Genomic DNA, 14584 nt, shown 5'->3' with positions numbered 1-14584 from the left:
ACTGGCTCCTGAAAAATTTTCTGTGCTGCCCCAGTTTACACACACACACACACACACACACACAGGTTTATGTGGCCACATTCAATTCTGGTGTCCATGTAACTAATTTGCAGAACATTTATCAGAAAAGAAGTCTTTAATCCCACAAAAATCATATAATTACCTTTGCCACTGGTCATTGCTAAGAATTTACCCCAGTTATCAGACAAGACTGATTTCTCAGGACCCAGTCTTTATGATTCTGGCCCATTCTTTTGATGAGTATAATATATTCATTAACTAAGAGAAAGATAACAGTCATCAGAAGAAATATGCCCGTCTTTCTGAAAAATGACTAAACATGACCAAAATATTGAAGTCCACTTCTAAAGTTTACCAGCTCTGGTCCAGCGCCACATCATTTGCCACCTCTGAGAGCTGCAATTAATATCCCACCAAGAGAGAGACCCGCTGCCCAGGCAGGCATGTGGACAAAGTGCAAGGCCCTGAATCCAGAGGGAGGACATTCTGCAATTAGGTGGTGGACAATTTCAGGTCATGTGGACACCCATCACTGCTGGCACCATGTCCCTGACTAAAATTAGAGTCACAAGACCACAGTCCAGGTGTCAAGCAGCTACCAACAATGCAGGCTAACGGGGTCTGGGGCACAAAATTCTCTCAGAACTTCTAATCTTGCATAAATGACAAAAAGTTCCAAATGAAACAGCAGAATGTCATTGGATAAAGAAACTGGTTGCTGCTGTACCATTATACACTTTTAACTACTCCTTGGCCTGATAAAATTCTCCTACTAGTCCTGGTCAGGACAGGGTGTATCAGGTAATTGTCAGAGTTTCATTGAGCACCTAGTAAGTGCTCATCATAAACCATGGCTCCTGCCATGGAGAACTTAGGCTCTTACTAAAATTATAAAATGCAGATACTAGAAACCATTCAAGAGAAGTAAAGACTTGGGAGTTTTTAGTTATGCACAGTTGGAGGAATTCAGGAGAGGGAGATGACATCAACATGTGTCGAAGCTCTTCCATGACCCTAGTGGAGGGGTGGGATTTATTGTAAGCCTGGAAGTATAGGCAGGATCTGGCTGGTAGAGGAAGGAATCAGGTATGCTGGACAGAAAAGAGAGCCAACAAATATACACCAGTAGGACTGGAAAATGGTATCGAGAAGGCGAACACAGAGGTCAGCCTGTTTCGAGAGCTCTTGCTAGGGAAGAATAGGGCACTCAATAAGGTTATTGGGTTGGAGAGAGACTTGGATGTCAGAATGAATCCTCCATCGTTGCTGGTCCTGGAGCAGGATGTGGTGAAGAGTATTGCCAGATCCAAGAGGAGACTTTCAGTTTAATTAGGATTTCAGAAAAACAACAAATCATTTTTACTCTAAGTACATGCCAAATATCTCATGGGACAAACTTAATGCTAAAAGAAATGTTCACAGTTCAGCTGAAATTTAAATCTAATTGCAATGCCTGTATTTTTTACTGAATTGGGCAACCTACTGGTAAAGTGATATTGCAGCAAGACGGACAGACCTAGCAGAAATGTTTAGGAGACCCCTATAAGGACATCAGCCAAAAACAGGCCTTCAGAGCACCTTCAAGAACACTTTTCTTTTTTTTTTTTTAATTCATTCCCTAAAATGAATTCACATTTACCATAATTATATCTTTTATTTCACTTTCCTTTCAACTAATTTTGCCCCGGCCAGCACCCCAAGAGGGCATTGAGCAATGATCGGAGGATGCTTTTTGATTGATGTAACTGTGGAAGTTCTGCTGGCATCTGGTGGGCAGGGGCCAGGGAAGCTGATAAACATCCTACAATGCACAGAACAGCCCCACACACAACAAAGAACCTTCCAGCCCAAGATGTCAAGCAAGCCGAGATTGAGAAACGCTGCTTTAAACAAAGATAAGAACAGAGTCGCATTCCTGGCCAAAGGCTCTTGGCTTCCACAGGATCTTATACCCTCCTCAAAAACAGTACACAATGTTCTGACAGTCTCAAGTGCCAGACTGGCACATTTCTATTGTATAGCGCTTATTTCTAAAATTTATTTGGGAAAAGTACCACTTCCACCAGAAACAAATTTTTAAAAAAATTTTTTTTAAATCTCCAGACTGCAAAATTCAGCTGACTCACATTTCACACTTCCCTTGAATTTGAAAAGGTTGGAAAATATGTATGCAGATGGAGCCAAAGAAAAATTTGGTTTATATCAGTGGAAGCATCCCACATTCCCACACTCCTGGTGGGTTCTGCAGAAAGCACAGGCCCTACTCCCCTAAACCAAGTGCCCCAGACTCTCCCCTCCTCTCTCATCCCAGGGCTCCTCTTTCTTAGTTCTGAGTGCTTTCTCTTCGGTGCCTGCTTCGCTTTGTGCACCAACATTATAACAGTTATATTCTCGTTGGTACCTTGGTGTACGCTCCACATCACCACAGGAGAGAAGGCAGGGAGCCACAGTGAAGATCCCCTGCAGGCCTCCAGAGTCACTGGCCCACAGGGATGGCTAAACTTTGGACTTGAAATTAGAGACCGAGTTCTGAAAAAAATTGCCTTTGAATCCTATGGCATCTCGCTGTCGGTTTAGGGCTTCTGTTCTCCTGTCCTGTGATAGTGGCCCCTGGAGGACTGGAGCAGGCTGTCCCTGACGATGCTGGCTGCGGGATGCAGGTGGAATGTGGATTATGTGCCCTGCCCTGACAGAGGGGCTTCTTTATCACACCTTACCTGGAATGAGGGCCGGTGGAAAAGAACACCCTCTGCGTATTCATCTCACCAGGCCCGGGGCCTAGAGCCCGGGGCAGCACGACCCTGCTTTGTCCTTTGTCTCCTGGGCTCTGGGCTGGATGTGACATTTTGGACTCTTTGTCTTTTGCTCTAGGCCCAAGGCCTCTTTTTAAGGAAGAAGATGACAAAAGAGAACATGCATAAGCTGCGGTAGGAAATCCATATCTGAGGATTAGGAAAGGCCAGCCATGTTTGGCCTTGACTGAAAGCCAAGTTTGCTCTGAGGCCGATTTATATTTAGCTTCCTTCTGTTCTTTACAATTGGTAAAACCAGCTCCAGCAACACTTCTTTTGAAGTATTCAAAGGCCAAGAGGAGAAGTGAAAAAGAGCACAGGATTTAAAGAAAGAAGAACCTAGCTCAAGTCAGCCACTGATGGAGCTGCGTGCCCTTGGACGCGCTCTTTCATCCTCTCTGAGTTTTGAGTCTTTTATCTGTAAAATGGGGATAAAAATATCTAGTGCTTATCGAGAGCTCTCTTAAAAGTGTAAGGTTTTATGTAAATGTTAGTTCTTATTTTGAACCCATTGAGCAAGAATGGAAGATTTGTTTCTCCGGTGGCAGCTCGTGTAGGAAGGGTCCTTAATGGAGATGCAGGGTATAGACAGGGCTCTCTGCCATTAGTGCTTCTTGGTCCCTTTTTACAGAAACCGACAGAGGAAAGGAGCTACCACCCTCACATTTCTGTAATTGCAAAAATCACCTTTCTCTCTATCATCCCTGGCAGGGGTCAGTCACCCAGCTCGGTGGGAACATTCCCACTGAGCGTGCCGACCCACACGGCATTCCATTCTGCTCGAAAATTCTGTGGTGATGAAATGTGGACAGATACTGTTGGGAAGATAAATGAGTAACATTTGTGAAATTATTTGAACTTTTCAAAAGAAAGACCCACATGATTCCAGGGATTTTTGTTAAGATAATTGGAATTTAAAATATGGTAGTGCAGTTGATTCATGTCTGTTCTGACTTTGTTTGGTTTTTGTCCCTCAGCTTTGGAGGGGCTCAGAGAAAGGGTCCACCAACTGTTCTTCTTTCTTTCTTTTCTAATTAATGAAAATAAGTAAAAGCACGCAGAAGATGTCAGGGTCTAAATGGAGCAACCCACCCGCCATCACTGGGTAGTCCCATCGCCCTCTCCACCAGCATCCCCATCTTCACTCAGGTGGGTCGCAGTTTGGCCTTTGCAACGCTCAGCACGTTGTGCCCCTACCCAAATCTTGCCTGTTTATATTGCCCCTAAGACCCAGCATAGGACTCTGCAAACCCACCTTGGCTCAGGGCTGAGGCATCTGCTAAGGAGACAAAACGAAGAGACAAGAGTCCCTGCCCACCTCTGGGGAGCTCACCTCTGGGGAGCATGGAAGCAAACACAACCGGTGACAGCACAGAATGACAGGAACTCTAAAAAGAAGTGAGGCCCCCCCAAAAGGCGAGGGGCAGATTCACAAAGAAGATAAGTCTAAAAATGAATTTGGAAGACTCAGAGTTCTCCACGTAAGCAAAGCGGGGTCAAGGGTTCCGGTAAGGGGAGAAGGGCACCCTGCCTAATGGAGGTAAGAGGAGGCCCAGAGGGGCGCAGAGAAGCAGCCGCCACAAGCCCACAGTGACAGGAAAGAGGAGGCTGGACTTGAATAGAAGATTCCTGTTCAAGATAGAATACCCAGAGCCACCGAAGGTGCCGTCAGGGGACCCCCAGCTCTGAGGCAGATGTCGAGATGAGAAAGCGGGGGCTGAGGCCCGGGCTGACGTCCCCGCAGGGGTGCCAGGCACGGGAAGGAAATGGCAGCCTTTCTGAGCCGACCTCACAGGTTCTCCTTCAGCATCAAAGCCAGAGCCACGGTTTCCGGAAGAGGGATGCCGGTGAAAGCTCAGGCAGCGGAGCTGGCTCTCCCCGTGCCCAGAGCTTGGTTCCAAGAAAGGCAAACAGTACATTTTTGCGTGGTCCTAACAGCAGCCATGACTAGACTGATATGTTGGAAAGTCCAGAGAGATAACAGATTGAGAAGGGGCCCTTTGGTGTGGTCTGAAAATTCAACTATTTAATAATGCCAATAAATACGTAGAGAGACTGGAAGGACACTTGACACAGGAGTGCCACCGAGACCAAGCAAGGACCGTGAATCCTCCTACACAACTGCTCTTGAGAATTCTTCACATGTGGAACTTTTCACATTTGAAAGTAATCCTGACTAATTATATTTCTGCTAACTCAAAATAATAATTCACTGTTTAAAGAAGAAAAGAATGAGTGAAAACTCAAGGAAGGCAGCTAGAGAAGCAACAGGTGTTCTTTGAGATGTGAGGCGCGGCCTTTCAAAAAAATACCTGGCTAGAGGCTTCCTTTGATGACTGCAAGTTAAAGACACTATGGAAGAGTGAAAACACAACTGTTTGTTTAGCAAAAGGACTATTGTCTCACCACCTCCATATCTCTAAAAGGTTTTAGATCCATTATGCAATGTTTGTAGATTGTTCTGATTTCAATCAACAATAGGCCCTGTAATGTAACAGAGGAAAGAAGATCTGAGACTCCTGCCCTGGTTACCAGGCTAAGCAACCCAAGCCCAGCCTTTGCATCACAGGAGTAAAGCATCCAAGGAATGACAGGAAGCACATCTTCATTCCCCAGCTCGGACAGAGAGAAACAGAACCCTAAAACTTTCAGGTTACTGATCTAAAACTTTGAGAATAAGAAGTCAGTTCCAGGAAACTGGTTGCCTCATTGCAGTAGACCAGAGCAGAAAATCATGACCTAAATTTTCTAACTCTTTGCAAATTTTCAAATTTGCCAATTGGTTGATGAAGCACTAATGCTTTGGGAGCTGGGATCCTTGAAGTCGTAAGACAGTGCCCTCATCAGTCTGAGGGAAGACTCTCTGAAACCAGGTTTAATACTAGAATAAGCAGTTAGAAAGTTCCTACCCTGCGAAAAAGCAGATTTTTCTCATTTCATCACCACCCTCGCAGCTTTCCCAGCATATGTACAAGAAGCAATTATGATGCCAAAGTTTGAAATACAGCAGGTTTCATAACCAGAATGAATTATGGTTAATCCTCCTGTAGTAAACAATCCACTTTTCCAATCTGTGCTCCCCAGACAGCTGAGTCAGGTCTTGCTTTCCAAGTGCCTATTTAAACAGGCACCAGCCAGGGCAGTTTCTCCGGCCGGGCTGCCGGTGGTGCAGACAGCCTGTCTCTTAGGAGTTGCGTGCACGGGACTGGAGGGCGATGGCTCTTGCGAGAGGGTGACACTATGCTGAGGGAAATAAAGGAGGCAGTAAGTTAACGTTTACTGATATTCTAAAGTCCTAGAATTCAAATGTTCTGTCTTTTGAAATAGAATGAATGTTCTCTAACTCTTCAATCCAAAACTCTTGCAAGCTGGAACCACCACCCACCATTAGAACTGCCAATTCCTGAGCACTTGCTTCCCAGCCAGCCAATCCCTCATGCACCGCTCCTGGCCTGATTCACATGATCCCACCGTGACTCAACCTCAGCTTCATACCTACCATGTTGCCAAGTGGCTTTGGTTTGGTTTGGTTTTATGTCATTTTTGCATGTGTTTGATTTTTGTGCGGGGACAGCCACCTCCACGGGCAGTGTAGGACCTCCTGCCTTCTGCCTCTCTCTCGCAAGCTCCAGAGAGGGGAGAGCTGGAAGTTCAGATGAGCATCCGGGGGACACGTCCTCTTGCAGGACTTGGACCACAGGACTAAGTTAGCAGGAAAAATCGAAATGGGCACTGAATAAGTTCCTAATACTGACCCCAAACGTGACAGAAATGGCCTTGAACGCGGTGTGCAGGGCGTGTGTCTGTTGACGGGGTGTCTTCGCTCAGGTGTTGCCGGTTCCTTTGCAGAACTCCCTGGCCAAAGCTGCTGTGAGGGAACTGAACTCGCTGCACGGCACCCAGTACACCTACGGCCCGGGAGCCACCACAATCTGTGAGTCTCGCCTTCCCAACGGTGGAAGAGACGCCGCGCCTTTCTTCTCCCACCCTTTAAAGCATGTGGTTTCTGCCTCACCGTGATTATTATGAACTACGTAATCATTTTTCTATTGAGAAAGAGAGAGAAATCTTTTTCAACCACAGCAACGTTTGCTCTCTGTCCACATCTCCATAGCAGCTATGGTGGGGATGTGCCAGGCCCTGGGCAGGTGTGAAGAGAGAAGGGAAGGGTGCAGAGGAAGGCAGAGGAGACAGAGGGAAGGAGGGGCACCCGTGCGCTCCTCGGAGAACCCCCGAGGGAAGCAGGAAGGTGACCCAGGTGCTCAGAGCTGTGACCTGGGATGCACCAGGAGAGAGCACGCTGACCAGCCTGCCTTCAGGGTCAGGTCACTTCCCAGGTGACAGCCCGGACCTTACCTGGGAGGACCGCTGCTGGAGAAAGCACAGGGGAAAGGTTTTCTGGGCTGGACAGACTGCAGTGTGAGGGATCTGGAGGCCCAGGCTGCCCTCAAGGGGGAGGGGCAGCCCCTCTGACACCCCCCGCTGGGGCTCCTGTGTGGAAGAGACCCAGCAAGAGGCTGCGCGGGGCGCTCACCCCCAAACCCGGATGCTGACCAGGGTCAGCTTCTCTGCAGCGGCCCATCCCACGAGCCCCATTTTTGATTCCTATTTCTATTTTTCTCTTCCCTCCAATGATTTCTTTCTGCCCAAAGAAATATGTACCAAAAAACAAAAGGGAGGGACCCAGTCCTGTCACCAAGGGGACCCCCAGTGCAGTTGGTCAGGCTCCAGTCCTGAGCTGCTGGGTTTTGTTAAGCTCTATCTAGAATACCAATTTCCCATATTCCCAGTTTTAAAAACTGAACATTTTAAACTTTTTCCTAAAGGAGTTCTAACAGAAATAACCCACTTACTCAAGTAACTCACTTAATCCTATAGTGTGAACTTCCTGTCCGCTATATGTTATTCACACTAGTTCAGTGAGGTTTCTGTTTCTGTTATCCTGGGAACACTTACGGGGCGGGGCAGCATCTTTCCTTGGTCCTGGCATCTCCGAACTTGAGCACATGACCCACCCTGTGGCGACTGCAGAGTCATTGACCGAATAGGTAAATCAATCCATGAATGAAGGAAGACGTGGTCTATATGTTAGGGGCAGTATAATTGTCCCTGAGTGAATTACAAATGGCAGGAACACCAGCCACGTTCATTCCAGACTCCACGTAGGCCCTGCAGATAAAGAAACGAAGGCCCAGCGCGTCCCTCAAGTTACTACCACTTCATCCTTCAGTGCAGTTTCTGCGGGGCTCGGGCCCAGTGCTCCCCACCACCCCCGCACCGTTTTCTTACTTTCCTGCAAGTTACACATTCTTTTCCCAGATCTTACACAGATCTGGTAATCAAACCGCATGCGATGCGGTGTGGTGGACCGTAGCTCATAAGCACCCTGAGAATTGTGTACTACAAATTACACACTTTCTGGAGTGTCAGACTTGTCCCTCCCACCAAATAGATCCAGAGGTAAGACTGACTCATTTTTTAAAACTTTGTGATCCAGTGTACTAAAAAGTTGCTCTACCCATAATATCTCACACAGCAAAGTATTTGTAAATATAAAAGGAAACTGACAATAATTTTAACCTCCTTTCTACAGGTAAAAGGGATTTTTCTTATTATTATTTCGTGCTGTTTGCTCATTTCAGACCCTGCGGCTGGCGGCTCTGACGACTGGGCTTATGACCAAGGAATCAAATATGCCTTCACCTTTGAACTCCGGGATAAAGGCAGATACGGCTTTTTGCTTCCCGAGTCCCAGATCCGCGCCACCTGTGAGGAGACCATGCTGGCTGTCAAGCATATGGCCAGCTACGTCCTGGAACACCTGTACTAATGGAAAATTCCAGAGCCTTCCCTCAGGACACTCACCGTGCATTTCTTGTCTATCCTGAATTCTTACTTTTGTTTGCCTGGAGTTTTTAAAGATCCTAATCTTTCCTTTAAACTTCTGCATCTACTAAATACTTGGGTCTTTTACAATTGATCACAATAAAAACAAATCATTATAAAAGCAAAACATGAAAGATGGTCTACTTTGGCAGCGGGCGGGGGTCGGGTGCTGTGAATGAATGAGCAAGTGTGTCACTGGGCACAGGGACACAGTGTCACCAGAGGGGACTTAAAGTCTTTGGGGAGCCGGCCAACACCAGCAGAGTGCCCAGGTTATGATGGGGGGCTTAAGAAGTAAGAAAAATAAACAGGGCAATGGAGCAAGCAAACTCTGGTGTAACTTTTCAGTTCAGCTCGTTCAAGTTCTATAACGAGCTGCCCAGTGCCCTCAGGAACTTTGCTAAGCCTTCCAAGACAGAACAGTGAAACAAAAAAATTGTAAGACCTCTGCCTTCATTGGGCATAATAGGCTATTAGAGAAGACAGACATTAACCGAAAAAATTTAACTAGTTAATTATTGGCTACTAAATTTACATTATGCAAATTAAATGCTTGTCACAAAAAGAACATATAAGAATTCTCCTTCCTGATGTAGGGAGAAGACCCTCTCAAAGAAGTGCTGCAACCTGCAAAATAAGTCACCAGGAGCTGGACAAACCAACCACCTTTCCAGGTCATGGAAGGAGCAGGAAGAAAGTCACCAGGGTGGAACAGGGAGAGTGGAAGGAAAAGAGGCATGGGGGGCAGGGGCGGCCTCAGGAGAGCTTAGAGGTTGTGTTTAGGACCTGGCACACTGTCCCAAGAACAATAGGAAACCACAGAAGATGTGAGGTTTAAATGACATGGGAAGCGTCTTTTCTGCACCCAGGGTGAGCAGAGCAGTTTGCAAGTGAGACCTGAGCATGCCAGGCACCCTGGCTGGACCAAGGAAAAAAGCAGAAGACCACTTCAGACTTCTGCACCACCGGGTTTGATGCCATCCAGAGTTATAAGCTGATGTGCCCATGTTGGAAAGGATGGCACCAAGTCCAATTTTTAAAATAGAATAATGTTTATTGAGGTTATAATTTGAGGGCATCTCTTACTTTAAAATCATGGGACAAAATATTAATTATTTCCTATGTGGACTCAAGGAAAATAGGATTCCCCATTGAATATAATAGGCTAAAATATGTATAACAGTGTTCTAATAAAAAAAAAATCTTTTGAAGTCTTTACAGTTTGGAAATTGTCAAGCCAAAGAATGATTAATTGCACTAATTGTCCACTAGATGGTAGCAGTGCAGCTGCTACAATTTGTCAAGCCACCATCTTCAAAATAATTCGGCAATGCATCATTTAAATAGCAAGACCTTTGTTGCAAAAAATTCCCATGAATTCTTTAGAAGCATTGATAGTAATAAAAAATAGAAGTAATTTGGTTAAGTTCTCCTTCCCCCACTCTACTTCAGTTATACTCTCATTACGATTGAAGGATAACTCCACCAATCACCTGAGTGACAATTATTCACTCACTTCCTGTTCCATAGGACACTCCCTTACCCCATCCATATCAGACAACATCAACCCCTAACTAAGGGATGCTGTGGTCTAAAGTATGGAAAATCATGGGGAATAAATAACGACTCCCCAGAGTCCTATATGAGTACTTTAAAAATAAAGAGGGGATCCAGACAGAGTGGTACACAACTGGAATCCCAGCTGCTTAGGAGGCTGAGGAAGGAGCATGGCACGTTCCAGGTTAGCCTAGGCAACTTAGCAAGACCCTGCCTCAAAATGAAAATTTAAAAGGGACTGGGGAAGTAGTTCAGAGGTAGAGTGCTTGCCTAGCATGTGCAAGGCTCATGTGTAAGGCTCAATCCCCAGTACTGCAAAAGAAATCAATTACTTATAATAGAAATTAGGAATATCTGTAGACCTTTCTAAAATTCTAAGCACTTTTAAGGCGAAGAAAACGAAATAGGAAAACAAATATGCAAATATTCTCAGACTCCCACGTTTCTGAGGCTTCCTGCACTGAGACAGTTTTGCTAAAGCTCCTGCCCACTTACTGAAAAGTGGCCGCTGGCTGTCTAGGAGTCCCACTTGCTGAAAGTAAGCCAAGGACACAGGAAGAGCAGAATCGGCCTCAGTCCTGCCCCGTGCAGCAGAGTCTGTGCTTCCTGCCCAGCTGACCAGAGACTGCCAAGAGCTCCAGCCAAGAGCCCCAGACTCTCCTCCTCCCTCCTCTGACCCACCCAAATCTCAGAGCCAGGCCAGCAGCCTAGGTACCCTTCCTTTCATCTTCACACAGCAATAGTGAACACAGGAATGACCCCCTGAATCTTTCTTTTCTAGAAAATACCAAGAAAGATGTCATGGTTTACATGTGAGATATCCCCCAAAAGTCCTGTGTCAATGCAGGAATACCCAGGAATACTGGATTGTGAGAACTATAACCTAATCAGTGCATCCTAGTTTGAATGGATGGACTAGGTGATAACTGTGGGCAGGTGGGGCATGGCTAGAGGAGGGGTCACTGAGGTCGTGCCCTGGAAGGGTACATCCTTCCTGCAGCCCTTTCTTTTTTCTCTCTCTCTGCTTCCTGCCTGCCAAGGGTTGAGAAGAGATCCTCCATCACACCTTTCCGCCATGATGTTCTGCCTCACCTTAGGCCCAGAGCAATGGACTGGACCCACCAAAGACTGAACCTCTGGAATCATGATTCAAAATAAACTTTGTGTCCTCTAAGTTGTCCTTGCCAGGTATTTTGGTCACAGTGACAGAAAGCTGACTAAGACAACTGACTTGTAGGTTTCCTTTATTGAACTCCTGCATGTTAAAAATTGAATGTCACATGTTTGTCTGCTTTTTCAAGTTGACCTCTACGAATTGGTAAGTGTTTCCAGAAGGAAGAGAAGAACCATGCCAAGTTACCAAGTTAATTGGGGGGTTAAGCAAGGTTTTGAGGAGTCTCTTAGGCTAGGTCATTGGACCAGGTTGGTGCTCCCCCAATCTCACCTGACCCATGCACACATGTATGTGTCCGGAAACACCACCTTTGCTGCGCCTAATGAAGAAAACTTTCTCTGCTGCATTTACAAGGTAGTTTTATTTCAATGATAAGAATCCAACCTCTACAACTAAAAGCATCACATTTTTCCTTCAACATGCCCTCGATAGTATATCTAAAACTATTCTAGCAATTTGTTGGGTTGGATTTGAAGGAGGAGAGCTGTTTGAAGATCCTATTTCCTATTAAATCACAAGAAAACTTTCATTTCCATTTTCTAGGACATTTTCTTTATAGTGATAATGTTCAAAGACATATAGAAAAGTAGAGTTAAAAATAAAGTGATATTTTAAACTGTAGCTAGATAACCATCACTACTACAGAAATCCCAGGAGTGCAAAGCTCAAAAAAAATGGAAAATTATTGCTGTGTGAAGCATTCAACTTTAAATTGCCTTTTAAAGAGATTAAGTTTTCCTATGAAACATCACAGTCTACCTAATCCCCCTAAAATGATGCGGTGTCCAGTAACTATTCATCTACTCCATACATGTGCCAAGAAAACCTTTTATAAGTCTTGATTTGGTAATAGAAGATTATGATGAACCTTATACAGATGCCAAGAAATAGCACCCATTCTGAGAGAAAGTTCCAGAACATTCCTGAAATCCATCTATTGTGCTTTTCAACAGAGACTAAACAGAATTGGAAGGGTGGATGCATCATGTGTCCATATCTTATTCAGAAACAGACAACTATGAAATGCAACAAGTATTAGGAATCCAAAGATGTTCTTTTATTTATCATCAGAATCTTATCCTGAGAGACACCAGGGTCCTTCAAACACTCATGTAGAGCCCCAAAGAAAATGGAAGAGTCCTCCCTATGAACCCCAAAAATCAGACATTGAAGCCCTCTCCATAGTGTTAAAATCCCTCACACAGCAAAAGCTTCAACAAAATGTATCAGAAAGCTAGAATTAAGGGAGATTTCTATTTTTCTTCTTTTCAGCTTCCCTCTATCTTGCAAAATTATTTTCGGTAACCATTTGTAACTTTTAGAAGCTAAAAATGAAACTCCAAAAAGGAAAGTCACAGAATTAAAAAAAAAAAATTTTCTTGAAGTTGTTCACATCAAAATAAATATGGAGAGAAGTCCTCTCCTTAAGTATCACGGCCACCACACCAATCTAACTAGGGATACGTGCTGGTGATCGAAAATTCTGCACACAGAAGTCGCCAGCTCTGAGTCTCTGTTCACACCTACAGAGCAAGGGCATGATTTTTAGCTCCTACCAGGTACCACTTGCCTGCTGGTGCCACCTCAGCCTCACTGCACTTGTTAGGGCCACGCCAGCAGGCGGCCCACTCGAGGGGCTGCAGCTGGTGTTCGGGAGCCCCCCTCTGAGGGTACAGCTGCCTGGATCCCAGCTCCACCTCGGCCTTTACAGTGTGCCCTGGTCCAGCACACCTTCAGTCAAAGCAATGGAGCAAACTTTCGCTTCGGGGGTTTCTAGCTGATCAGCCCGGTCAAGGTCAAGCACAGGAAGGCGTTTGTAAAACCCTCCTCTTCCTTATCTTCAGGGTTGAGGCCAGGAATCCCTCGTGGGGGAAGATCAGGATGTCTGATGTTATATCACATGCCCATCAGATGAAGAGGAATGGTATTTTGTTGCTCTGCAGATAAAGGGGCATCTGCTCATTGATATTGTTTCCATAATGAAATGTATAACCACGAGTCTAAGAAGATTCTTAGGTAGCCATCTATACCTTCGCCAAGGAGAAGAGATCATTTTGGAAAGGAAATGATAAGCTATCTGATTTTTTAAAACTCACTTTATTCTGTGAGATTATCTTAATTCTGGGAAATGGTGCTATTCTTCCAAATGGTCCATAATTAATTAAGTTGTGTTCAAAACTAAAGAAACCCTCAGATGGATTTTACATGGTAGACCAATAGATTGCATCAATTCCACTTTCAAAAAGCATGATTATGTTTGCTTCTTTACAAACAGAGGTACAGAAAACGATGACAAAAATACAACCTCATGAATACTGTGTGGGGAATATGTTTGCCTTTCCCACAGTACTTACTATATTTCAGCATATTCAAAATATCTTGTAATTAAAATGTTTTTAATTTAATGGATTATAATCTCCATTCATAAACATATCTTACATTATTAAAAACCACCCACCCACCAAGGTCCTGTGGTCAGTTTTCCAAATTCATCTCATGTTTCAAGAGCAAATTTAAGATGAGATGTTCCTGGGACTTTCTGGAACTAAGAGGCTCAGTACCTTTTCAAACACCGAAAAGAAAAACATCTCAATTTTTTAGCCCATCATTTGACATACGTACCATGTCATTTAAGGACAACAAAATTTATGTCAGGATTTTTTTAAAAGCATTTTTGAACTTTTGTTGAAACAGCTTGGAAACCATCAGGTGAAGAATGGACGTTCCTGACCTTTCAAATGGGTGTTTGTTTTTCTCATTCTGTCTTTTCTTGTAGAGTGGCAGCATAAAATAACTTCCTTGTCCATTCTCTGCTTTTGTTTATTCTGAACATTGTATTTTGATGTCCCAGTTGGTTGTGTAGGAAAACTCAAATGACTTAAGTGAGCAATAAGATCTGTAGCTCTAAAGTTACTAAACAAGACTGTATGGCATACGTCATGGAGAGAAGGCAAAGATTAAGCTCTCGTGAAAAAAGTTCAATTAACACGCATGTGTAAGTATGTAGGTATTGTGCATGTTGTACACACATAATATACTGCCATACTTGAAATAAACTTTTGGTATGAAAGAAAATAATATAAAAACTAAAAATTAAAGAACCCTTCTATACAAGCATGGTGGTAGGGGAGTACTTTAGAACAAAAAGAACTGA

The 14584-nt window shown here is 44.5% G+C and overlaps 1 protein-coding gene across 1 annotated transcript in view; it reads left to right on the top strand.

The window, feature by feature from the left end:
• Cpb1 (carboxypeptidase B1) overlaps positions 1-8814 on the top strand; it is a 30086-nt gene extending 21272 nt beyond the window's left edge. The window contains exons 10-11 of the mRNA XM_047564796.1: positions 6663-6747; positions 8456-8814. Coding sequence (XP_047420752.1) covers positions 6663-6747; positions 8456-8643 — 273 coding nt within the window. The 3' untranslated portion in view covers positions 8644-8814. The remainder of the gene's footprint in view (positions 1-6662; positions 6748-8455) is intronic.
• The last annotated feature ends 5770 nt before the right edge of the window (positions 8815-14584 follow it).

This window comes from Sciurus carolinensis, chromosome 9 (genome assembly GCF_902686445.1).
Source record: "Sciurus carolinensis chromosome 9, mSciCar1.2, whole genome shotgun sequence".
NCBI classification, from domain to species: domain Eukaryota; kingdom Metazoa; phylum Chordata; class Mammalia; order Rodentia; family Sciuridae; genus Sciurus; species Sciurus carolinensis.
Note: the sequence above shows the minus strand (reverse complement) of the source record. Positions and strands in the feature narration are given on the sequence as shown.